The 27,950-nt window shown below is 41.3% G+C and overlaps 1 protein-coding gene across 4 annotated transcripts in view; it reads right to left on the reverse strand.

Annotated features, from left to right (window-relative positions):
- The window catches only part of MAP7 (microtubule associated protein 7), a 163,068-nt gene that overhangs the window by 111,087 nt on the left and 24,031 nt on the right, over positions 1 to 27,950 (reverse strand). For 3 of the 4 annotated variants that reach the window (XM_073671306.1, XM_073671304.1, XM_073671303.1), the window contains exon 1: positions 9,460 to 10,083. The exons of the other annotated variant lie outside the window; for it this stretch is intronic. In XM_073671306.1, the coding sequence (XP_073527407.1) occupies positions 9,460 to 9,640 (181 nt within the window). In that variant the 5' untranslated portion in view covers positions 9,641 to 10,083. Of the gene's footprint in view, positions 1 to 9,459; positions 10,084 to 27,950 lie in introns of those variants that run through there. 4 annotated transcript variants of the gene reach the window in all.

Here is a 27,950-nt window from a genome sequence, read left to right on the forward strand (position 1 = left end):
TTTGAAAGCTGCTTACATGCAATTTCACAAAAATCCCCTAAATAAAAAGTGATTTTGAAAATGTACAAATTGTCTCTTCAGAGAGGAAGAGGATTAGAACTCTAGTGCCATCTATAGGAAAGTAGCAATCCTAAAAGTCAATATCGACTCTCTAATGAGTCTTGTCACATGACTTAGGATAAAAGCCAGAACCAGCATCTCAATTTGCAGATACTGTGTTTCGGGGTACAGCCCCTTGTCAATGCAGTTCCTTTGAAACATAGTGCCTGCAAATTGAGATTCTGGTTCTGGCTTTTATCCTAAGTCATGTGACAAGGCTCGTTAGAGAGTCGATATTGACTTTTAGGATTAGGTCATAGAAAATATTAAGAATTTCTCTCTCCCCCTTAAAACCCTCATCCCCCCTCCTCTATACCATTTGTCAAAGAAGCTCACCATCTAAGGAGCTGTTGCTATGCAAATTACCACACAGGAGAAGAGGCTAATATGAAAATGCTAGTACAAAAGGAGCCCCTAACCTAATTAACAGAACAGACCTGTGATAAATATACACATAGGTGAGAAGGATGCAGTTCCTGGCTTCAAAAGAATTCTCTCACCCCCAGAGCATCTGCCCTTTAAGTCAACAGAAATCTACAGTCTTGCTGTCACTGACACAAAATATAGAATATCGGAAGTTCTATACTTCCGATAATATTGGGACACACATTTTTAGTTTCAGGGTCAGCTAAGGAACAATACGCCTAATTTTCCGAATCTGTATGCCCTTCTGGGGAGCGGTAATGCAAAAGTACAAAATAACAGACGGCAGCTATGCCCTGTGTGGTCTCTAAAGAAAGGTAAATTAGTAATGGAAAATATGGTATCACTCGCGCGCTTCTGCGATCAACCCACGAGGAGTTATCATGGAAGTTAGATAGGCCCAATTGTTTCTCTTCTTGGATCAATTGATAGTGAGAAACTTCATTTAAAATGTTAATTTTCACTGAAGTTGCACATAGCATATATTAATTGCATTAAGAACTGTGCAGATCTCCATTGCAAAAATCATAAGAGAATAGAAGAAAAAGGAGTCCAAATGCTTTACAGACCTATAAGCCAGAAAGTGAAAAATGAGCTGAAACCATGAAGCTAACACACAGGATTGTATTTGCATTGGGTGCTGCTCTAGACATACAGTCAGTGGTGCCCAAAAGTTTTGCATTTTTTTTTTAAATGTGTGATTACTTCTGTCTGGTTGTTGTGATGCCATTTCCCTGGTGATGAATTGAAAGTGCATGAAGTTGTGAAAGACCTTAATTTTAACCAAAATGCTTTTGAATATAGGTATAGTCATTTAATTAAAGAAAACTGACTGCCAAAAGTTTTGCATATACTATTTATTGATCACAACATAGAGAGTAATTCATTGCTTACAATGCCATAACATAGTATTTTGTAGCAAAACCTCTTGCTTTAATTACTGCACCACACAGATGGGGCATTGAAGCCACGAGGGTATTCAAGACATCTTGAGGGATCTTGCTCCATTCCATTTGCAAATCTTCAAACAATTCATCTTTATTTCTATGGGTACGGGCCCCAACTCATCGCCTTAACTCATCCCAAAGGTTCTCTATAGGGTGTAAATCAGGTGATTGGCTTGGCCATTGCAACAGGCGAACATTTCCATTTTTTTACTAAATTGGATGTGCTTAGGATCATTGTCTAGTTGCAATTTCCATCCCCTGCCTTTGGTTTTCCCATGTGGCAGCAATACATTCTCCAGTATATTCTTATACATGGTAGCATTCATATTTCCATCAATTCTATGCAGAGGGCCAATGGCAGATGCAGAAAAGCAGCCCCAAACCATGACATTGCCACCACCATGTTTCACTGTAGGTGTTTGGTACCTTACATCCCTACGTTTTCCAATTGGGCGATATATATAGTGCTTGCCATCACTACCAAACAGATTGAACTTGGATTCATCCGACCCCAATACCTTAGACCAATTTGTCTCTTTCCATTGGCTGTGTTCATTGTCAAACTCAAGTCGCACCTTCCATTTCTTTGCAGAGATGAAAGGCTTCTTGACTGGAACTCGTGTATTCAACCCTACTGCTCTTAGCCGTCGCACCACAGTTTGGTGACTCAGTTTAAACCCATATTCTTCATTCATTTCATGCAAAATCTGTACAGCACTTTATGGACAGCAGATATTGACTTTTTCTTAATAATGTGATCAACTCTGAAGGAAGTTTTCTTCTAGGTTTGTCAGCTGTGCCATAACCTTCTTTTTCTTTCTTTAATATATGTGACACTTGACTCTGAGAACAGTTGAATTCCATAGCTACCTGTTTTTGGCTTTTGCCTGACTTCACTATCAGTATAATAAGCTTCCTGACATCTGGTGATAAATTTGGCTTTATCTTTGCCATGTTTTAACCTATAAACACACCAAAAAAAATATAGGCAAAATTTGTCTACCCATGACAAAATATGCAAAACATTTGGCTCAGAAAATGTTGAAAACTAACACAAAGGGATAAAATAATGGAAACACAATTTTCGTCCTTATAGCTGACAACCATTTGCTTCAGGTTTACTAAACTCACCAAGAACATGACATCACAACAACCAGACAGAAGTAATCACACTTTAAAAAAAAATATGCAAAACTTTTGGTTGCTACTGAAGATTATGCATATTGCCAATATTAGCCACTGCATCTCCATCATCTTGTTTGCATCACCCATTTCTCTTGGATTTCTACGGGAAAAACACTTAAAAATAAAGGTTTGGTTTTTTTTAGCTACAAATGATCCCATAGATACAACATCATACCTGCAGCTCATTCTAGCAACCTCTGCTCGATGACCTTTCATAGAGGTTTCGGTCTCAGGATTAATAGTCAATGTGTCATGTAGCAGGAACACACAAAAACAGAACAGGCTGTATAAGGTCTAATTACTGTATATTTGAAATGTGACGGCCACAGAGGGGTTACAGTTCTGCCACCTAAAGCCAAATCATTCTCCTCGTACACAGTTTGCAGATCTGCTTTGGTATGTATGGCTATAACTACTGTGGCACAGCAATGTGGCAAAGTTGGCTGTGCTCATCATATAAAGCACTACATAGGAATATATACTATACAGAACGTGCTGCAGCATCTATAGGAATCAGGCTATTACCATACGTTCATCACAAAACTGGACATTTGTACATATCAATATTCGTACTTTTTTACATAGTTAAACTGGGAATTTGAGTCAAATAAATCTGAACAATAGTAAACATATATCACCTTTTTAAGTTTCTTTAAAAACTGTCGGCGGCCGGAACCCCTCAGTTATGGAGCTGCACAGTTCCACAGATTGAATAGTGGCTGCGGCCAGGTACTACACATCTATCCTATTGATTTAAATAGGGGGCGGATGTGCAGTACCTGGCCGTGGCCACTTAAAAGTCAACGGAGCTGTGGAGCTCTGTAACTGAGCCGTTCCAGTCGCCACCGACACTGGGAACAGCTGATCAGTGGGTGTGCCAGATGTCGCACCCAAACCGATCAGACACTGATGACCTATCCTTCTTCAATGTTAAAGTCCTGGATAATCCCTTTAAAAGAGACTTGTCAACAGGTCGAAAGAGGCCAATTTTTAGACCACGGCCCCACTATCAGTATTCGGTCAGTATTTTTTCTCAGGAGTGGGAGCCAAAATCCGGTGAGGAACAATCAGAGAAAAGGTATAATAGAAACAAGTCACCAATTCTGCATTTATCACCCACTCCTGGTTTTGGCTCCCACTCCTGAGATAAAATACTGACCGAATACTGATCAAATACTGATAGTGGGGTCGTGACCTGACTCTTATTTTATTCTCACTGCTCCCCTGAGTATTCCATTTTTTTTGTTGTTCTTTTTTAATCTTCAAATCCGCTATTGGGTTTTAGATATAAAAGCCTTTTAATTTAGTGCTAATGTTTAGGATCTTTTCAAAGGGGGTGTAGCTCACAGGATTCTCGGAGTCTTGTATTTAAGATGCTTTACATTATTTTCAAGGTTTGGTGTAAAGTCAAGCAAATAAGAGAGGTCATACATTTATCAATGTACACACCTATTTGGAATAATGACTTACTTTCAGAATTTGCCAAATTAACTGAGTTTGGGAACTGGAAGAATATGGGTATACAGTATGTTCACCAGGTGATCGGCAATGAGGGGCTATAATCATTTGATTATCTGCAAAAAGAGTTCCATCTACCTGATAATAATAATAATGATCTTTTTATTTATATAGCGCCAACATATTCTGCAGCGCTTTACAATTCAGACAATTTACAGACATTATTGGCACTGTCCCCATTAGGGCTCACAATCTACATTCCCTATCAGTATGTCTTTGGAGTGTGGGAGGAAACTGGAGAACCAGGAGGAAACCCACTCAAACACGGGGGAGAACATACAAACTCCTCGCAGATGTTGTCCTTGGTAGGATTTGAACCCAGGACTCCAGCGCTGCAAGGCTGCAGTGCTAACCACTGAGCCACTGTGCTGCCCGTGCTACCTGAGAGTTGCTTCTATCAATACTGTCAACTCGAACATGCATATAGAGCCCAGTGTAAAGTGAAAGATGTTAAAACTCAGAGAGATGTGGTATTGGACACTATTTGCTCAGATGGAGCCACAAAGGGGCTAATATCCAGTGTCTACAATGACCTTCTCTTTGTCTTCCTTAAGAACTGCCCTCTGTTGGTTAAACGGAAATGGGAGACGGATATTGGTGTTATCACAGATAATGAATGGGCTTTGGTGCTGGAATACATACCCAATTTTTCGCTTAGTGAGCCCAAACGACTCCCGCAGCTCTATGTCATTCACAGAGTGTACAGATCACCTAAAATGATGTTTAAAATAGGTCTTAGAACTGATTCTGGATGCCCGAGGTGCGCCCAACAGGAAGCAGGGATATTGCACTTGTTATGGTCATGCCCGCGTTTACACACATATTGGGGAGCAGTTTTGGGCTATATAGAGTCAGCCTATGGGTGTGTGGTGACTAGTAACCCTCTGACCTGCATACTGGGATATGTAGACGAGCGGAGTACTGTTTGGACTGGGAAACTTGCCATAGCGCGATTACAATACATGGCTAGAAAACTGATTAATAAACTCTCTGCCTGTCGGGGGAGTTGCAGAAATCCAATTTTTTAGTAAACAAGTTGAGTCCCTTATATCATTGGAAAGAGGGGTATACCTCAAAAGGGATAGAAGTAAATATTTTGATAAACTATGGGGTCCCTGGCTTGGAGACAACCAGTTATCACCCTCAATAGGGTCTTGTTAGATGTGTACCAGTTGTTATGGAATCACTACACATTGTGTTAATAAATGCCTAATGGCTCTATGCCTTTCGACCTGGCTGGTCTTGATCGGCCTAATTTATTCTGTTTTGCCGAATACCCTGGCCAGTTTTGCTGTTATTTTATACCCGTTGCTCCTGCCAATCTGAGGAGGCAGAGCTGAAGGTAGATGGCAGCAGCCTCAACCAATGATACAACGAGGGGCGTGCCTCAGACTACCTCAGACTTACTATGGGCACTGTAGCAAAACTAGTGAAAAAAATCATAGTTCTGTCAAATAAAGCAGAGCTAGATTGCAGCAAAGCATTATATAGGGTCATGACTGGACAGTTACTGATTATAAATAGGGTTAACGTTTCTCCTTGTGGAGAGTGATAGAGAGACATAGGATCGCTTCCAACAGGTGGCGCTATAGCATTCTACTCCTCTTCCTCTCTGAAGAGGCAATTTGCATGATTGGAAATAAATAACTTTTGACGGGGTTGGGGAGAGGAAAATCTAATAACTAGAGGTTGCCAGATGCTCCTTTAAAGTGTTTTTATTAGGATTGTAAATCATCTCCCATCGATAAAACGGGATAACTGATTGCTGGGGATCCCATCATTGGGACCGTTACTGATCCCAGGAACGAGACTCTGCAAAGCCCGATGTGAATGGAGTGGAGTCTGAGCATGTGCACCTCTGCTTCACTCATTGTCTATGAGCCTGCCAGAAATAGCCAGGCACAGCACTTGTTCAACCTGCACTGCATTTAGACAGTGTTCCACAAAGTCTCGCCTTCAGAATCATTAGGGGACCTAAAGTTAGGACTCCCAAAGTCAGAAAGTTACCCATATCCAATAGACAGAGGATAATATACAATCTTGGTACAACTACTTTAACGTGGCAACCCAGGCTTGACAACAGTTTGCAGTAACTCTATGTGGCTTTCCTGGTATTGCCGGTGCGAGCAGGCAACGTAACTGCAGTCCAGAACTGATTAGATGTAATGCACTTCTATTTAGAAAGGCTGAGCATTTCTACTCGGCACGTGACCACAAGTATGAAAATCGCAAACATGCGATCAAGTGACCACTCACTCGCACCAGCAATATTGGGTAATCTTGACATTGTGCGTACCACACACTATCACGATTCTGAAGTCTGCAGTTGTATAGAGTGACTGAAGAATTTTGTGTCAAGCCTGAACAACCCCTTTAATATCTGACATGAGAAGAAACATGGTTTGAGCAGGAGGAAATTGTTCTTGTACAAATTGGGTTAGTGGAATTAGGAGGCCACTTTTACATATATTGTACTGAGGTAACATGCCTAAATTGAACAGTTATCCCTGTCTGAGCTACTCCACTCTATGCTGTCCTACACCCCATTATGAAAAGGAAGGACAGACAGAGAGAGTTCAAGATCGTCACGTTTAGGAGTTATAGGCTAGATACATTTTGGAATGTGGGAGACCACCCCATCTTCAAGCAGCTACATTTACATATAACACTTAAAGTACATGTGACATGCAGAAGTAGTGCTGTTGCTTTAAAAGCATTCAGCAACCATTAGAAGTAACACAAGCACATGAGACAGGAAGAGTTGTGCTCCAGAAGCATCCAGCAACTAGAGGGGTTAACACAGTCACAGGAGAAGGGGAGTGTTTTAACAGAGCCCCAGGGGGGTTGTGGGGAAGTTGTTTACTGTCTGGCTGGAGCCAAAGAGAAAGGTGGTGTGTGTGTTCTGTATCTCACAGAAGCACCCCAGCACGTGAAAAGGATTCAAGTCAGGAGTGAAGCTAAGCACAGGTCAGGTACAGTTCCTGAACTCCTGAACTAGCAGTGCAGAGTATTGTCAAGCATAGAGATAAGGACTGGAAGAAATGGTGTCACAGGGATCATCTCCCTCAGCAAACCCACCCCACTCCTCCATCTCACTGTGCTGTAAAGAATGCTGTGTTCACTAATGTGCCTTTGCATTAGAACTGTGCAGTCCTGTACTTCTGGGAAGACTGTGAACTGTTGTGCTGCTAAGGAAACTGTACTGTTTGTCACTGGAGTCTGTTGCTCATAAGACTTAACTTGCACTGGCTGTGCGGCTTCTTATTAAATGCTACTGTTCTACCGTTTATGAGGACTCGTCAAGTGTGTCTGGTCAGCAAGTGAAACAACCTACGTGTCTGTGCCTGAGGGTCAATACCCCTGTGAGCCTGAGAGAAGCTGCAGCACATGGTCTATGGTCGCCCTGAGTAACGGTTCCCCCAGGATTCCAAAGAATTCATGTAACCCGTCTCGCCTCTATCTGAACTTAGCGGCGTGTATGTAACATACAATATTCAACAAATTATTTTGATTCTTGAAAAGAGGTGAAAAAAAGCAACAGATATAATAGAGCTATATGACTTGATTAAAATTGATGTCAAAATCGCAGATGAGATACAAAATAAACCTCTATATGATCCTTAAGAGACACAAGAAGATACCGTATGGGCCGATTATAATTCACAACAATGATCTTTCATTTAGAGACCATTGACACATGACCCCACACATTAATCTGAATAGCAGTCTTGCTTGGATCCTAATTCCTGAAGCATCACAAGGTGGACCAGAGAACACCTAAGGTAGACTGCTAGCAGAAATACTGAGAATAAGTAACGGCCAAGGTAGGCGTTCTGTTTCTGGTAAATTTGACATGGCTACAATCATGCCCTAATATGTATAATATTACTCCAAAGTAATTAGTAGTCATCAAAGCCAAACCACCACCATATACAATGTATTCTTTTCAATAGGTCATAAGCACTTTGAATATTTTAGAATACAATCTGGATAGTGTTGCTATTTATTCTGGTTTCGATACATATCAAGGTCAAAAGATATTACAGAAAAGTGACCTACATAGTGCCATAATAGCAGGGTACATGCTGTGTCTTGCATAACTAATATGCCAAAGCTTCTGTAGCACCTTAATGACCATTTATGCATTTAGGATATTATTTTGGCTGCTGATAAGTATTATTTTATCAGCTCTACAGAGGATCATGCTTGCAGACATAGGCATATTCTAAATCTATTTATAGAGTCCTCCCTGGGCAGTTTGCTAGTTGGCAATACTAAGGACTATGGGATAGGTTAATAATGGATTATCTTTATGTAAAGATGTCAGTGACACCCTTGACACTCCTCAGCTGTTGTGGAGGAGGTGAAATGGAAACATTCAACTTGCATGACACAAAACCTTTCACACCCCTGCCATCCAGCTACAATATGGCAAGCATTGCACTGCCAGGACAGTTCACTAGGGCATACTGCCCTATCACAAAGCGTACCAGCTCAGATCTCTGCATAAGGGAGGGCCCTGTTACTTCTACAAGACCTACGGTAGTCCACATACTGGGTCCTAAACGGGCCCCGCAGATAAATGAAATGCACACAGAGGTCAGCATAATGCGATACAATCCGATAAACACTGTGCACATTTGATCTAGGATGAGGCATCAATCCTATGTCAGATCATGCAGCAACATTCTATTTCTAGCCAGGTGAACAGAAAAAGAAACGTGAAAAGCTGATTTATCAAGAAAAAGGACCATTGAGTACCATTCATATCCACGTAAAAGCCAAGGAAAGATGCATACGTCAAGAAACGCAGTGTAACCAGACCCAGTGACATATTCTACGCATTCATTTCTAGAGGGATGCAAATCACAGAGCCCAGCAAGCAGCTGGGTACATGGAAGTGGTGGTAAGCCTGTTCTTCCTACATCTGCATTAAAGGGCAGGCATGTTCTAGTAGCCAGCTGGGTACATGGAAGTGGTTGTAAGCCGGTTCTGTCTACATCTGCATTATAGGGCAGACATGGTCTAGTAGCCAGCAGGATACATGGACATAGTGGTATACCTGTTCTGCCTACATCTGCATTATAGGGCAGACATGGTCTAGTAGCCAGCTGGGTACATGGAAGTAGTGGTATACCTGTACTGCCTACATCTGCATTATAAGGCAGGCATGTTCTAGTAGCCAGCTGGATACATGGAAATGGTGGTAAGCCTGTTCTTGCCTACACCTGCACTGAAGGGTAGGCATATTCTGCATTGTAAGAAAAAATCCAATCACAATGCTTACCTTTTTCCTTCTTGCTGTTGCCATTCCTTTGCTGCTCGTCTTCCTCATTTATAGTGAACAGTACCGGAGCTGTAGGCCTGGTACCAGTTTTCTTCCCCCTATCCTGCCGGGTGGCAGAAGCAGATCCTGGCATACTGCCCGCCACAGGTTTTTTCTTCTTGGATTTTAGGAATATCAGCATGTATCCCCTTGTCCTGCTGCAGATTCCTTAGAAGAGTAAATGGAGCAGCCAGCTCCTGTATAGGCTAGTCAGTGGCCCCAGCATGGGCAGGAAGAATGCCAATTTCCACCTGCATAGATATCCCAGGAAACGTCCTTTCCTCGTAGCTGATCACAAGCCTGTTCTTCTTCCTACAATCCAGATAGACGTAACCCACCAATTTTCCTTCTGCCGAAGCCCCTTTTCCCTAAGCCTTCTGCCGGCTTCAGTACACTAAAATATTCAGCACACAGCGCAGGAGGAAAAAATATGATACGCCGCTGTTCACAGTTACCCTGACAACAGTGACATCGCCTAATCATGGAGAGCTGCGTAATGCTGCCTCTTCAGCTGCAGCCTGCTGGAATGGATGCCTTCTACCTCCCGGGCTTCCCACTAACATTACTGAGCTGTCACTGGGCTGTGCCGTCTATCCCATGTGGGGCGGTAGGAGATGCTTGCATAATAGGGCTAAACACACAGCAACCTGAAGTGCTAGAATAAGGAGAAGGTGATCTATGGGCCGGCATCAAGACAGCTGCTCACATGATGCATTATTATTATTTATTTATATAGCATCATTGACTCCATGGCGCTGTACATAAGAAGGGGTTACATACAAAATACAGATATCACTTACAGTAAACAAACTAACAATGATAGAACGGTACAGAGGGAAGAGGACCCTTCCCTTCCGGGCTTACATTCTACAATGCATGTATGATGCATGGCGTATAGTACGAAACATAGCACCAAAACTGAGAAATGCAGAAAAATGCACAGTACGTACTGGAGCTGCTGTTTCTAACCCGCCATAGGGCAAAATATCATGAGCGCAAACATAAAACATAATGGTAAATTAAACCATCCACAAAATAATAATTATTACATGCATCTATAATACGTACATATGCACAAACCATAACCTTGACTTGTCAGAATGTTTTTTTTTTTTTTTTAGGTTTATTCGTTATTCCACTATAATAATCTGTAGAAAGGGTGTTCTACATCAGTTGCCTATAGACACAATGCGTAATAAACATAAAATCAATAATGAAGTCTGGATGCATAAATGGGAGTTTTAGATCCGGAGGTTGGGTCATTGGGAATTTCTGTGCTGCTCTGAAAATGGATGTAAATTTACAATTGATCGTTAGTTCATGAATAACAGAAAAGAAAAAGGACACACTGAAAGATAGATTCCAGAAACGAAGGTGTTGTCCTTTGCGAACATTTTATTTTATTACTTAAATGTATGTATTGGGGGCTCAAAATCTATTTTGCACTTGGTTTCTTGAAAAAAATTGCACCATTTTGCTTTACAGGCTGTTTGTTCCCCTGAAAATTCTACTTTGATGTGGTCGGTGGTCAGACATCAGCTGAGAGGAGCTCAGAAAAAGACAGCTAAGATTTACAAACTTGCCATCATAACTGGCCGACTGAAAAATTCCCAGTTAACTCATTATGCAGTCAGCAATAGTCAGTGCAATACAGAGGATATAGAAGGTTAATGGTGCAAAATGTTTTAATGAAACCCAATATCAAAAATGATTTCTAGTCCAAAATACATACATTGAAGAAAAAAGAATGTTCTGAAAGGTTGAACAGCTCCAGCTTAGTAGACATTTTTTTTTTAACCAAAATTAATTTTTGCACTTGGGTTTCATTAAAAAAGTTGCATTGTTTTGCTTTTACAGGCTCTTTGTTCCCCTGGACATTCAACTTTGATGTGATCTGTGGTCAAAAATCATCTGAGAGAAGCTCAGAAAAAGACAGATAAAACAGTAACAAACTTGTCGTCATACAGAGCGGGCTGACTGACAGATTCTCGGTTAACTCATTCTGCGGCCAGGAATACACAGTGTCTATACAGATGCTATAGAAAGAAAAACTGTCCAAAATTCTTAATGGAACCTAATTGCAAAAATGATTTTTAGCAACAAATACATGCATTTAAGAAATAAAATAAAATGTTTTCAAGCACCATACAAACTTTACTTCTGATACCTTTCATTAAATTCACTTCTGTGAGCAGAACCATAATGATGGGCATTGTATGTCAGGATATATCTCTTCCAGGCACCTCCAATACAGGAGAAGTGCAGGTTATGTGCATTTGTGCTTCACTAGACCCCACTTAATGTGTTACCGGACTGCCTAGAAGAGATAATATATATATATATATATATATATATATATATATATATATATATATATATATATATATATATATATATATATATATATATATATATATATATATATATATATATATATATATATATTCTGACCATGACAATTTTTATCACAATTTTAAAGTTAGTCTTTGTCCTAATGAAATTGGTTTTGTTGGGTTCCACCCAATGTAATAATATTTCCAGCCCTGTTTTTTATATACTTTATTGAGCAACCTCATGAGAATGAGAAGCAACAGTTATCATTTCATGACATTGTCCTCCCAGTGTGACTAATCAGACGTTTAAGTCACAGGACACTATGTTGGAAACACCTTAGCTGACTTGCATAAAATAATTATTTCCTAAATATGGATTAAGGCTGAGTGCACATGAAGCGGTTTTAATGCGTTTCCGCGGAAGTCTTTCCACCGCGGAAAAGCTTTAAAACTTCTTGGTAAAAGGTCTGCTATGTATAACAATGATAATCTGCATGTGCTGTGCACATGATGCAGAAATTTCCGTACTGGATTATCATTGCGCCACAAACCGCAGCATAACCAATTCTTGCGCGATTCCACGGCGAAATTGCGCCCACTGAATCGCAGAAAACCCGCATGTATAATATCCATTGAATCGCAGAAAACCCGCATGTATAATATCTATACATGCGGATTTGCTGCGTTTTAATGAAAATCAATAGGCGCAAAATCGCGCTGCGGCTGGTACCAGAGTCGGGAGAGGAGGCTGCCACTCTTCTCATCCGACCGCTGCTCTTGCTGATAACAGCGAGAGCAGCGTGGACGAGAGGAGCAGCAGTCTGCTCTTCCCAGCCAGCGTGCCCACGGTAGTTAAAAAAGAATAAAAAAGTAAAATTAAAAGAAAAAACCTTTATACTCACCTGTCCGGTGGCCCCCAGTGCCCTCCTCGGCGATGCTCCCTCTTCAGCGACCAGCAACACACTTCAGGGCGCAGGCTCGCGCCCCACAGTGTACTTCCAGGACCTGCGGTGTCATCACTGATCACCTGATGGTCAGGCGACCATCAGCTGATCGGTGTCGTCAGCGATCACCTGATGGTCACGGACCATCGGGTAATCGGTGATGTCAGCGGTCAGTTGATGGTCGCGTGACCATCAGCTGATTGCTGACGCCGGTAATCAGCTGATCGATCTCATGACCCATCAGCTGTTTCTTACCGTGGGGACATTCACAAGAATGTTCGCACGGTCTCTAGCTAACCGGGACTCATCAGCTGATGAACCCCAGTGACCTCCTGCAACATGTATGCTGACAGGGGGTGATTTTACACCCCTGTCACAGTACAGTGCTGTATTCTACAGCAGTGATTTCTGATGTCACAGCTGTAGAATTGACCCGGATCGTTGAGGGACACTCGTCGTTATGTGGACTGTGTCATTGACGGGAAACAGGAGAGGAATATTGTTGTTTTTTTACTTTTTTTTTCAGGAGATCGAGGGCTTCGCGGAGGAGTGTAATAAACAAAATTGTAGAACCGTGTGTTTTATTTCATTAAAATACTTTATTCTGGCCATGTCTTTTATTGAAGAAGCGGCAACCATTTTACCACACGGTTAGTAATGGGGGCGTCTTATAGACGCCCTCCATTACTAACCTGGGTTTCACGTCAGCCGCCAATACAAGGCTGAAGTGAACCCCAACCCCATTACCCCACTCGCCACCACTACAGGGCAGTGGGAATAGCGGAGGCTAAGCACCAGATTTGGCGCATCTTAAGGATGCGCCATATCTGGGACTACTGAAGGGTGATATTAATAGCCGCGGAGGGGGCTAGTATTCATGGCCCCTTCCATGGCTATTAATATCAGCACGCAGCTATCTAGTTTAGTCTTTGCTGGTTAGATTTTATAGGGGAACCCCAAATCAATTTTTTTCTGGGGTCCCCCTGTAATCTAGCCAGTAAAGGCTAAACAAACAGCTGTGGGCTGATATTAATAGCCAGGGAACATTGTTGGCTAATGGCCCCTTCCCCGGCTACTAATATCAGCCACCAAACTATTTCTCATTCCTCAATTTTCATTAATAATTTAAATAAAGAGATCAAAGTACTCAGTAAATCTACTATTTCAAAATTTTTTTATTTATATTATCACAAGACATACAAACACCCCATAAAATCATGTCAAAAGCCCCTAAGACATAGAAAGCCCCAGTAAGTTTGAGGCAGTGTGGTCAAAAGATATCACTGTGAGCACGGAAAATATAAATACAATTCAGAAAATAGGAATATAAGATTATATCAGTAACGTTCCAAACCTCTTATTTTCGTGGGATATGCCCCATGTCCCTGCCGTTAGATTATCACAAAACATGTGTAAGTAGAGTACATACCCATATTTATAGGCCATAAAAATATCATATGACATGTACAAAAAAGTGCAAATTTTCACATTTTGAGGGATATGTTCTCATATGGGATTATCATATAGCATATATAGACAAGATACAGGTCCTCATAATTTAAGGGAAATATCCACCTGTACAGGTCATTAGATTATCGTATAATACATGTAAATAAAGTATAAATCCTCATGATTCGAGGGATATCTCCCATATACAAGCCAGTAAGATAATCACAGTAGTAACATCAATTACAGCTTACATATAGAACACATAAGCTAATAAACGGCAGGGACATGGGGCATATCCCACGAAAATAAGAGGTTTGGAACGTTACTGATATAATCTTATATTCCTATTTTCTGAATTGTATTTATATTTTCCGTGCTCACAGTGATATCTTTTGACCACACTGCCTCAAACTTACTGGGGCTTTCTATGTCTTAGGGGCTTTTAACATGATTTTATGGGGTGTTTGTATGTCTTGTGATAATATAAATAAAAAAAATTTGAAATAGTAGATTTACTGAGTACTTTGATCTCTTCATTTAAATTATTAATGAAAAATGAGGAATGAGAAATAGTTCAATGTATTTGGGTTTCCTCAATTTGTCAGAAGGATATTAATACACTATATTGGAATGAACGTCTATATCCTTTTTTGTTTACAAATAATATCAGCCACCAGCAGTCGGCTTTCCCTCTGCTGGTTATAAAAATGACGCGCGAGTCCATGCCAATTTTTTTTTTATTTTAGGCTCTGTGCCCATAATTCTGACATAGCAGCACTTTGGACGCAAATTTTTGCTGCGTCCAAAACGTTGCATTCTATTGAACGCAGGTAAATCCACATGTGTTCACTGAACCATGCGTATTTATTGCATTCAATACATTCTAGTGGTCAAATTTCTGTTGCGGTCACTAGTGACTCTGCAAGAAAAATTGACATGCTGCGGTCCTGAAAGACGCGCCGCATGTCAGTGTCCACAGGTGGTTCACAGCCTTTGATGCACGTACATGGGATTTTTAGAGATCCCATCCACTATACCGTAACATCGGAACACTGCGGGTTTGACGCTGTATAAATACGCAGCGTGAAACCTGCAGCGGATCCTGATCGTGGCCACGTACCCAAACTCACCCGCAGCGCGGTATAAGAACACCGCGTTTTGGACGCAACATAAATACGCTGTGTCCAAAGTGCTGCTGAGTGCTGATTGGGGGGACATAGCAGCTAACGAACCAGCTGTGAGATGTTATTTAATGGCCAGGGAAATGTTTGCTTAATGGCACCTTCCCAGGCTAAAAAAAACAGCTCACAGCATTCGCATAAATTACATGAATAGAAATGCTAATGAAGATTGGGTGAATGGGATCAGCTGACAGCCAGCTCTTTTGTTTGGTGATGTCAAAGTGTCAATCAGACCTTTTCATGACCAGACAAAGTAAAGAAACACACACAGTGTAAACACTTTATTTGAAATACAACAGACCCATTCTTTAATCATTTAAATGAACCAATATACTCACCCCAGTTTTTGGTAATCCAAGGGCTTAAGCAATGTCCCAACAAATAACTTTATTTAGCTCCAAAAATCATTCATTGATGCTCAAAAACGCTTCAAATACCGCTTCTAAAAACACGTCAAAAACGCATGTAAATCCGCATGCGTTTTTTTTTCTGCCAGGGAGAGGCAAAAACGCTCAGGAAATTTCTGCTTATAATCCGCATCATGTGCACATACCCTAATACAAGAATACAGTCACAATTGTTACATGGTCTGCCATAGAATTTTACACCATTGCCTACCTTTGTCCCCACATGTCTGATATTGAACAAGCCCTTAAGGGCGTCATCACTAGCCAGTATTTTTTTCTCTTATGTGAAAACAGTTTTGTGTTTTTTTTCCATGTGCTACACCAATGTTTGGTCTGTGTGCCACTTTTTACATTTCTTGTTGAATCCGTTCTCTCTCATAAAAAAATAAATAAAAATTAGCTTCTCCAACCCATTAAACCGTAACATACGGACAGCACTGGGATGACATCCACATTATATTTGTTTTTTCACTGGGCCATTGACTCGCATTGGCATGACTAATCCGCGACACAGATCAAAATATGACATGTCTCCAAACGGTCTGCCAAAAAAAGGACATTTAAATATGCATTTCGTTGTAATGAGTCCCTCATCCATCAATAAAAAAAACTGCATATGTAAAAAACACGACCGTGTGACAGCAAAAACTCTTTAGAAACGTAGAAGTTTGCGCACAGATCCAAAGCTCAGCAAAAAGGCTCAGCGTCCACATACTTGGAGGGTATGTTCACAAGACATCTTTTACATTCAGGCTAACTTGTTGAGTTTTTTAAGCAGAAGCCATTTCAGGAAATGATGGCATTGTTTATGGCATTTTTAAAATGCTACAAAAAACACCTGGCGACTTCAGTGTTTTTTTGGGCTCTACAAAGATTTCTTTAGTAAATTTGTGGAGCCTTCCAAGTGGAAGATGCCCAAAAAATGGTCAGGTCAGTTGGTCAGTTCTTTTAACGGCTTCACATCTTTTGAAACCTGAATATGTTAAAAGACGATTAAAACCCAGAACATATGAACAAGTCGTTTTGACACAGAAATGCATATAATCAAGCAGAGCATTTTTAGGGCGCTTTGTCTTTAGTGTATTAGGCCCGCTCTGAAGCACATCTGAAAAAGCGTTAAACGCTCAAAAGATTAAAGATGAGCATTTCTAGGTAAAATCTACTTGCTCTTCATATGTTCAGCCCCTTGAGCGTTTTTTAACTGTTTTTAGTTTCCAAATATACAGTGCGGTTACAAGAAGTGACCTGACCATTCTTTAGGTTTCCGATCTGAAGACGCTCTCCATTTTTTATTGATAAACCGCTAGCTGTTTCATAATTTTTGAATGCAGCTGAAAAAAAATGTATGGTAATCACAAGTCAAACAGATGCCACAAAAACTCTGAAAGAGCGCTTAAAAAAAACCCGCTGCAGGGCAAAAATATAGAAAAATACTCACGAAATCTACAATTCCCAAAACGATAATAGAGATGCCTCAGGAAAAAAACATCGGTGTTTCCTGAAGCGGTTTCCATTTGAAAATCTCAGCAGATTTTCAAAGAACGGGTAATAATTTTTTTATGTATAAATCTCATAATTATACAATGTTGGGTCCATTTTGGTACAATTGTCATGCTTTGTCTCAATTTCTTGTTCTTGTTAATGTGTTTTTTTGTTAAATTGATCTAAAATCCTCAATAAAGTTTGAATTTGAAAAAAAGAAAGACTCGGCAGGTACGCCGCCTGGAAAAGATGTCGTGTCCACAGGATTGGACTGGCCCACCAGAGAACTAGAGAATCCTCCGGTGAGCCCTGGCTTCTCCTTCAGGAGAGTTCATAGTGCAAACCTTGCAGATGACATGGGACTCTTGAGTGGGGGAGAAAGGTGGGCCCTCAGAATCAAATCCTCTGGTGGGCCCAATGTTCTTCAGTCTGACACTGCATGTGCACCTACCCTTGTTTTCAAAAGCTGTACTAAAGATTTAAAATATATTTTCTACTCAAGACTGACCAAGTAACTAGCCACTCGAATACATAAAATATATTAGAAAAAAGAAAGATAATATAAAAATCTGCCCTTCGCAACCAATCACATTACAGCTCGTAACCCCTATGGAAAACTAAAGCTACTGTGAATAACGACTCCCAAGGAGCTCTCTGACCCCCACATTTTTTATGACTGTTCCGACTGTACTGAGGCTCATGTACATGAAGGGTTGACAATAGGGAGCGTTGTCCTTTAGGCTTTAAGGAGGTTTGCTACCATTATGGGTTTTGGTAGCATATAAATACATACATGGTATACTCACCATGGTTAAGACTAGGAGACACCATAACACCTTAGCACCTTTCACGAACAATCATTACTTCTACTTCTTCAAACAAGTTTACAGAAAATATACAGCAGACATCCTTGTTCCCAGGAAAGACTGCATTTACTCAAGGTGGAGTCCAATTTGTGGCTTCAAGCTGTCACTCTGCAGAGAACTAGAGTTATATCAATACATCTGATTTGCTTTGGTGGATGCTACAAAAGTTATAAACTCAAAAGAAACCATCAGCAGTGCCATATAGTAGAAGATAAAGGCTACGTTCCCACAATGAGCTTTTGGTGCAGATTTTCTGCACCTATTAAGTAAATTACTGGTAGGTTACTTGCTTTTTATCATTGCGTTCTTTTTACATGTGTTTTTATTGCATTTTTGCCTTTTGTTGGTGTGTCATGTTTTAAATAAAGCTGTTTTGTTTTTGATGCTTCCTGCTATTGACAAAACTTTATTGATAGAGTCATGTGCAGATTACATGCGGTTCTGATGCAGTTTACACTGCGGAAAGCACTAAAAACGCATGTGTGATTTTTACTTGCAGATTTTCCGCATCTAATGTAAGTCTATGGGGAAAATCTGCACAGAAAACTCTGCGTACCTGCAAGAGATATTGACATGTTGCGGATTAGAAACACACACCGCACGTCAGTTTATGTGGAGTAAAAAAAAAAAAAAAAAAAAAAAAAAAAACAACACAGTGGGCAGGAGATTTATATAAATCCCATCTACTTTGCTGGAACTGTAAGATGTAGCGTTTTTGACGCAGAAAAAATAAGCAAAGTGAAAAAACTCACCAAAAATCATGGTGGGCACACAGCCTAAGTGTATGTAAATTATGGAAATAATCATACTCGTTGGTTTTAGAAACAGTTTCCTCCGACATCAGAATACATTATGTATATTATTGCTTGCTGACTTCGGGTCTACGCATTAGTGCCTGTGACGCGCCCCTGGGCCTGTGTCGCGCTGCGTTGCGCACGCGGGAGCTTACCCGGAGCCGGATCTGTTGAGGGTTGTAGTCTCGTGGCGGTGATCCGGTCCGTGCCCAGGGAGTCAGACTAAGTGGCGCTGTTTTAGCGGTAGATGTTGGACGACTACGCCACCCGTTGAGTGCAGCCAGGGAGCTGCTGCTGCAGGGCAGACCGCTGAGGCCGGTGGTAGGATTGTGCAGCGTGATAGTATAACCCCCAACGGGAGGGGTATGGCCTCAGGGCAGCCGACGTGGATGATGGGGGTAGCAGGAACCACTCGGAGACGGTACTGTGTAGTTCAGGGTCTTTACTGGTGACAAAGATAGACCCTCCCGGAGTACTGGCTAGCGATTGGGGCCTGGTCAGTCCTTGAGCAGATAGGATCTCCCCTGGCCAGGCGGAGTTGTAGGCCTCCCAAACTAACGATACTCTTCTGGCTACCTTGCTAGAGGCGGGTATAAGTAGCCCACGTCCCTGAGTGTACCGTGTGGTGCTCACCCGTATGGCCGGTGACTCGGGGCCTTCGGGTTTCTGGGCCAGAGGACCTGCAATCCCCTGCCGGTCGGTTTCTGCTGCTGGATAGGAGTTAGTCCCCACAGCCTCGGACTCCGGGTCCGGTGATAACTTCTCAGTCAGGGCGAGCTCTGCAGCTGCCAGCCCCTGACTCCCTGTAACACTGCTCCCACAGAGCTCCTGTTGTTTCTTCCTATATTTGCTTCTTTTCTCTGCTTCTTCTCTACTCACTAACCCTGCCTCAGCCCTAGGTTTATATAGGGGAAGTTCTTCCCCTCCCAGGACTGGGCAGGAGGTGTGGCATGCATAGGATCCCTGACCAAGAGACCTCCCACCTGCTCTCAGACATAACATTGCTGTTACTGTGGAAAACCAGACCCCTGGGGTGCCACACCTGTCATGTGGGACAACAGAAGTGAACAACTTTTTAGGCCTCATTCAGACACTCACCATTTTTCTTGTATGTGAAGGCAGTAGTGTAGCTACCGTGGGGAAAGGGCGCTGGAACTGCTCCCTCCCCCTTTGCAAATTTAACTGTATCGGCGTCTACCTGCCGATACAGTTGAAAGTAATGATGGAGGAGGAGGGAGTGTCAGCTGACGCTTCCTCCTCCAACATTCTTCCTCGGCATCCGTCTCAGCGCAATGACGTCACTACACGGCGTCCTCTACGCTGAGATGTGCAACGCTTCAGAAGACTAGAGACTGGAGCATTGGGGAAAGAGGAGGACAGGTATTGGCCATAAAAATGAATTGAGGATTATGGGGGTGCATTAAATTCTATGGTTTATGGGGTGTATTATACTATATGGGCTATGTGGGGGCATTATATTGTACGGGCTATGGGGTGCATTATGCTGTATGGAGGACTATGTGGGGCATAATGCTGTATGGAGGGCTATGTGGGAGCCTTTAAACTGTATGCAAGCAATTATACAGTGTGAAGGTTTGGGTGGGGTCCTTCATACTACGTGGAGGGCTGTGTGGGGGTCATTATAAAGTGTGGAGAGATGTGGGGCCATTATACTGTATGTAGGCCCATTACACTGCATGGAGGTCTTTGTGCGGGTCACAGTTGAGGGATCATACTGTGTAGGGGGTCACCATAATTTTCCGTGGGAGTTGAGGGGTGGGGTACAGTAGGGTCATCTTACTGTGCGAGTGCAGGGTACTGTGGAGGAAGTCACTGTGGGGGTATCATACAGTGTTTGTGGGGCACGTTTGTTCACATCATACTTTATGAGTGCTATTAAAAGGGAATCTAGGGCACCTGTAGGAGGAAAATTAGAGGGCACACATTAGGTGCAGTAATAGGGACACATACGGCAGCAGCGGCTCAGCATTGAGGTATAAGCAGAATATGGAGTTTGTGTAGGTTGGGAATAGATGGGGACGGTGCTGGAAATCTGAGAATTCATGTGCGTCTTTGCTGTAATATCTGCAGATGAGTCCTGGCTGGAGAAGTTGTCATGTCGGTCTGGGCCAGATGGGAAAGACGGGAATAGGGAACAACTTCACCAGAAATAAAGTCAGCTGTAAGTCACCATCTATAACTCTACTGTAATCTCTCATGTTCTGGAGCATCGGTATCTACCACTATATGTCAACATATCGCAGTAATATCAGTGTTGGTTTTTGTCTAGAGTTTTTTTTTAGTAACAGCGCGGTCCATCTGCTGAGGTTCTCTTACATCCACTATTAGGGAGCGCCACCATAGCTGTAATCAGGGTTACGCAGAAGTTTCAACCCCCCTGAACCAAACCCCTAGCTATGACTCTGTGTCAAAGAAAAGGACTAGTTTACATTACTGTGCTGGACTTGATCAAAGCTTGGTTGGTTAGTGTGTCCATTTTTACTACCAGTAATTTACTCATATGCAAAAAAAAAAAATCCAAAGCAAAATGTACAGCACACAAACAACAATGTATGTTCCAAATTATTTTTTCACAGACTAATATTTTTATAGATGCTTTTGATCCGTGACTCAAAAATGGACATGTCTTTGTGACTTTTCTTGGACATATGGTTCACTTAAAAAAAAAAAAAAAACAGATGTGAACTGCTCCATAGACCATAATGGGTGCATATTCTATCACTGAAAAACATGCATAGAACACATACATGAAAAAAGGACGACTGAATAAGGCTTCATTTAACTGTCTTTTGGGCAGCTCCACTACGGTTTTTTTCGTTCAGCATGGTTTGATTGACAGGTATCTCCTATACAAAAGTAGCGCTCTGTAACAAAGGAGCTTGTCAATATTTCAGTCTATGGCTAGGACAGCAAGAATATCCTGAAAGGTTCCCTTTAAACCATTTTGACTCTCATGCTGCCCCTAGTGGTAGAATACATAGAAATAAAACAAAAAAAAAAACAAACCACGAATGTTTATAAAGTCGGATCGGATACGGCGCTTAATTGCCATGACAAACAAATTACTGTATATACTCAAATATAAGCAAACCTGAATATAAGCCAAGGCACCTACTTTTACCACAAAAAAACTGGGAAAACTTATTGACTCGAGTATAAGTCTAGGGTGGGAAATGCAGCAGCTACTGGTAAATTTATACAGTATGAGGCTGCACGCAGCTCCCTATATACAGTATGAGGCCACACGCAGCTCCCTAGATACAGTATAAGGCCGCATGTAGATCCCTAGATACAGTATGAGGCCGCACGCAGCTCCCCATATATACAGTAAGATGCCGCATACAGCTCCCTAGATACAGTATGAGGACGCAATTAGATCCCTAGATACAGTAGGAGGCCGCACGCAGCTCCTTAGCTACAGTACTCACACGCAGTCATGAACGCATGCAGTCAGACACCAGCAGGCACACACACGCACACAATCATGCACATGCAGTCGCACACGCAGTCACATATACAGGGTGGGCCATTTATATGGATACACCTAAATGAAATGGCAATGGTTGGTGATATCAACTTCCTGTTTGTGGCACATTAGTATATGGGAGGGGGAAAACTTTTCCAGATGGGTGGTGACAATGGTGGCCATTTTGAAGTCAGCCATTTTGGATCCAACTTTATTTTTTTCAATGGGAAGAGGGTCATGTGACATCAGATTTATTGAGAATTTCACAAGAAAAACAATGGTGTGCTTGGTTTTAACGTAACTTTATTCTTTTCATGAGTTTTTTACAAGTTTATAAAATGTGTTCAAAGTGCTGCCCATTGTGTTGGATTGTCAATGCAGCCCTCTTCTCCCACTCTTGACACACTGATAGCAACACCGCAGAAGAAATGCTAGAACAGGCTTCCAGTATCCATTGTTTCAGATGCTGCACATCTTGTATCTTGATGGTATGGTGTGGTATATGGGGTACAAAGATAGTGAGGTCATTCTTCATCAATGGAAACCTCAATACCACTGGATATCTGAAATTACTACATGATGATGTGTTGCCCTCTTTATGCACTGAAGATGGCACGTTCCCTGAGTTTTTCCAACAAGATGGTGCCCCACCACATTATGGGTGTCAGGTTTGAGCATTCCTACAGTCATGGCCAAAAGTTTTGAGAATGACACCAAAATTATATTTTCACATGATCTGCTGGCCTCTGGTTTTTATTAGTGTTTGTCTGATGTTTATATCACATACAGAAATATAATTGCAATCATATTATGAGTACCAATAGGTTATATTGACAGTTAGAATGAGTTAATGCAGCAAGTCAATATTTGCAGTGTTGCCCCTTCTTCTTCAAGACCTCTGTAATTCTCCCTGGCATGCTCTCAATCAACTTTTGGACCAAATCCTGACTGATAGCAGTCCATTCTTGCATAATCAATGCTTGCATTTTGCCAGAATTTGTTGGTTTTTGTTTGTCCACCCGTCTTTTGATGATTGACCACAAGTTCTCAATGGGATTAAGATCTGGGGAGTTTCCAGGCCATGGACCCAAAATCTCTATGTTTTGTTCCATGAGCCATTTAGTTATCACCTTTGCTTTATGGCAAGGTGCTCCATCATGCTGGAAAAGGCATTGTTGGGCGCCAAACTGCTCTTGGACGGTTGGGAGAAGTTGCTCTTGGAGGACATTCTGGTACCATTCTTTATTCATGGCTGTGTTTTTAGGCAAGACTGTGAGTGAGCCGATTCCCTTGGCATGAATGGTTTCAGGATGCTTTACAGTTGGCATGAGACAAGACTGGTGGTAGCGCTCACCTCTTCTTCTCCGAATAAGCTGTCTTCCAGATGTCCCAAACAATCGAAAAGGGGATTCATCAGAGAAAATGACTTTGCCCCAGTCCTCAGCAGTCCACTCCCTGTACCTTTTGCAGAATATCAGTCGGTCCCTGATGTTTTTTCTAGAGAGAAGTGGCTTCTTTGCTGCCCTCCTTGAAACCAGCCCTTGCTCAAAGAGTCTCCGCCTCTCAGTGCGTGCAGAAGCACTCACACCAGCCTGCTGCCATTCCTGAGCAAGCTCGGCACTGCTGGTAGTCCGATCCCGCAGCTGAAACAGTTTTAAGATACGGTCCTGGCGCTTGCTGGTCTTTCTTGGGCGCCCTGGAGCCTTTTTGACAACAATGGAAGCTCTCTCCTTGAAGTTCTTGATGATGCGATAGATTGTTGACTGAGGTGCAATCTTTGTAGCTGCGATACTCTTCCCTGTTAGGCCATTTTTGTGCAGTGCAATGATGGCTGCACGTGTTTCTTTAGAGATAACCATGGTTAACTGAAGAGAAACAATGATACCAAGAACCAGCCTCCTTTTAAAGTGTCCAGTGATGTCATTCTTACTTAATCATGACTGATTGATCGCCAGCCCTGTCCTCATCAACACCCACACCTGTGTTAATGGATCAATCACTAAAACGATGTTAGCTGCTCCTTTTAAGGCAGGACTGCAATGATGTTGAAATGTGTTTTGGGGGTTAAAGTTCATTTTCTGGGCAAATATTGACTTTGCAAGTACAGTAATTGCTGTTAAGCTGATCACTCTTTGACATTCAGGAGTATATGCCAATTACCATTACAAAAAATGAAGCAGTAAACTTTGGAAAAATTACTACTATTTGTCTCATTCTCAATACTTTTGGCCATGACTGTACATGAACAGTTTCCTGGAAAGTGGATTGGTTGTCGTGGGCCAGTTGAATGGCCACCAAAGTCTCCCGATCTGACCTCCTTAGACTTTTATCTTTGGGGGTCATCTGAAGGCAATTGTCTATGCTGTGAAGATACGAGATGTACAGCATCTGAAACAACGGATACTGGAAGCCTGTGCTAGCATTTCTTCTGCGGTGTTGCTATCAGTGTGTCAAGAGTGGGAGAAGAGGGTTGCATTGACAATCCAACACAATGGGCAGCACTTTGAACATATTTTATAAGTGGTCATAAACTTGTAAAAAACTCGTGAAAGAATAAAGTTATGTTAAAACCAAGCACACGATTATTTTTTTCAATGGGAAGAGGGTCATGTGACACATTTCATAAGAAAAACAAAGTTGGATCCAAAATGGCAGACTTCAAAATGGCCGCCATGGTCACCACCCATCTGGAAAAGTTTTCCCCCTCCCATATACTAATGTGCCACAAACAGGAAGTGGATATCACCAACCATTCCCATTTAATTTAGGTGTATCCATATAAATGGCCCACCCTGTACACACGCAGACTTACACATATACTGGTCGCAGGGGGCTTTTTCAGCATAAAAAATGTGCTGAAAAAGTTGGCTTATACACGAGTATATATGGTAGGTATAAATAAAGCGACAACTTACATGAACCAGGCTGACTTTACATATCACTGAATGCGAGTCCTGTGTACTGCGGTCTGTCATAGCCAATGCTTATTTCCTTTGATTACAAGAACCAGAAGTAAGGGACATGCTGGAGATTGCGTTGTGCCGTCTCCTCTGGGAAACTAATGGTTCAGGAACAGCACTGCTAGACAAGTAATGATGCTATTTATTTCTGTACCTCTGAGGGATAAGCTAATTGCATGAACAAGAGTGCTACGTTATCACAGTTCTGCAGGATACTGTATACAATGCTTGATCACCAATAATATCATATGGTATAAGAAATATATACTAGCACCAAAATCCTCTTCAATAAAAATAAGTCATTATTTTACTCCAACATCTTAAAATTGTAAAAAACAAACACACAAGACTGACAAGTATCTTGTCTGAAACGCGACTGCAGTTTTAATTTTGTACGGTGTGTTTCTCTGATTTTAAGATGTTGGAATAAAGATATAATTATTTTTATCCAAGAAGGTTTTGATGTTTAAATATAAGGTTTTCTTCCAATATCTTAAAATCGTTAAAATATAAGGTTTTTTTCCAATATCTTAAAATCGTGGAAACGTACCACACATAGCAACTAAGGATCTTTGTCTGAAAAGAGTCTATGCTTTTTATTATTTGTGGTGTGTTTCTTTGATTTTAGAATGTTGGAAGAAAGAAATACTTATTATTATCTCAAGAAAAATTTGGGGCTGGAATATATATCTTATACTATTTACGTAACCTTTGGTTTGGAAATTCAACATATGGCTGTCCTAAATGACCACCTTTATAATAAAACCGAAGAGTAATAGTTCTCTGTATAATATTTCTGTAGGAAGATCGATCTTGTACAAGCCCAGGGTCTTCTCTGCCATTATTTTGATTGTATCAAGCAATTGGGTTGTTGGTCTTCCTCTTCACCTTGTTCCTTCTATTCTTCCGGTCACGATGTCCTTCAGTGATTACTCTTTCGTATGAGGTGTCCAAAGTAGGCAAGCTGTACCTTGGTGAGCCTTGCTTCGAGTGGCATGTTTGGCTTGATTTGTTCCAAAATTTATTTGTTTGTTCTTCTTGGCATCCATGGTTGAATATACACGTCTCTGGATGTAGGCATTACCGCCAGAATGAAAAAATCCATTGCTTAGATTGCATCTCTGATTCATTTAATGGAGAGTCTGATGCTAGGATATATGGCATATGTTTAAAGGGGCACGGAAATGGGATCAATTTAGATTAGTTAGTAGCAGAGACTCAGTCACCTGCGCCTTACGGCATCCAATAAAATTATGATTTCAATTTTTGGATCAAGAATTTTAAGAGATGCATGCAAGTGAAAAATCATCCCCTTCACCTTAGTGAGGGCATGGGTCTGTGGGTATGAATATATCACACTGATATTTGCACTTGGTTGAGAACATTATGGCAATTTACTATTAACCACGAACCCTTCCAAACATATAATATATGTACAACATAACAAATTTGTTGTGTTACGCATTGGCGCATTCATGACGCACTAGTAGACCAGTCAAGACTTAAGCCATAGCCTTACCACACTCCCTTCCTTCTATTGACTTATTCCAAGCTCACGTTTTACACTGTATGCAGAAAATATGTATTCAGGGTACACAGTCCATCGCTGCTATGAGATGGCATTAGCTAGTGGATGCAAAAGCCTTCCTCGGCACCTTCACTATTACTGGTCATCATCTTAAAACTTAGTTTGCAGCACTAAAGGGAACAGATAAGAAAAGTAGAGCAGCTCTTAATGAAATCCAAAAATGCTAAAGACAAAACAAAACGAAAACAATCCAACAACAGATTGGATCTCGGGGCATAATACATTTTTGGAATCTGTAAATGTGATTATTCCTCAGTGCATTCAATCCATTCTACAACATGACTGCGAACTGCCATATTATATTAAAGTGTGATTTTCAACATGATAAATCTGGGTTTTCATCACCCTTTGCTGGAACTTCTAAGTGATTGTTCATAGTTGTTGCAGGATTAGACTGCATTGATACATCCGTTTTTTCTCTCATGTGTCATCCAGTCTGCATCCATGTTTGATGGATCCTCATAGACTTTAATGATCGTTTGTAATCCGAAAATACGGATCAGGATAGTACATGCTCTGAGCCTCTTGGATTGGACACACAAATTTTATTTATTTTTTTCCCCACATGTGTTTATGGTAGAAATGAGTGAATCGATTTGCAGGACCCTGGAACAGAGGCCACATTAGTATTCTGTGACTATCGGATGAGAACCCTATGAACTGCCTCCTATCTTCTAGCATCCCCAGAGCCATTCCTGACTGCTGGTGCAGAACAAAGTAATCATGTTGCATTATGCACACATACAAATGGTAAGGTTTTTAATATTAGAGTTAGGACTGTCCCATAAGGGTTTCCGTGAAGTGGCGGGATGGCATTCACATTGTTTTGATCAAAATTATGTTAACTAAATACCCTTTATTATTTATTATTATTTTTGCACTGTGCTATTTATACATCTACTTTCAGTTATTTGGGTATTTTTCTTGTTCTTGGTTTCACATATGACATCAAGCCAGGCCT

Source organism: Phyllobates terribilis, unplaced genomic scaffold (assembly GCF_046119375.1).
Source record: "Phyllobates terribilis strain yellow unplaced genomic scaffold, ASM4611937v1 Scaffold_3__8_contigs__length_932513732, whole genome shotgun sequence".
NCBI lineage: Eukaryota > Metazoa > Chordata > Amphibia > Anura > Dendrobatidae > Phyllobates > Phyllobates terribilis.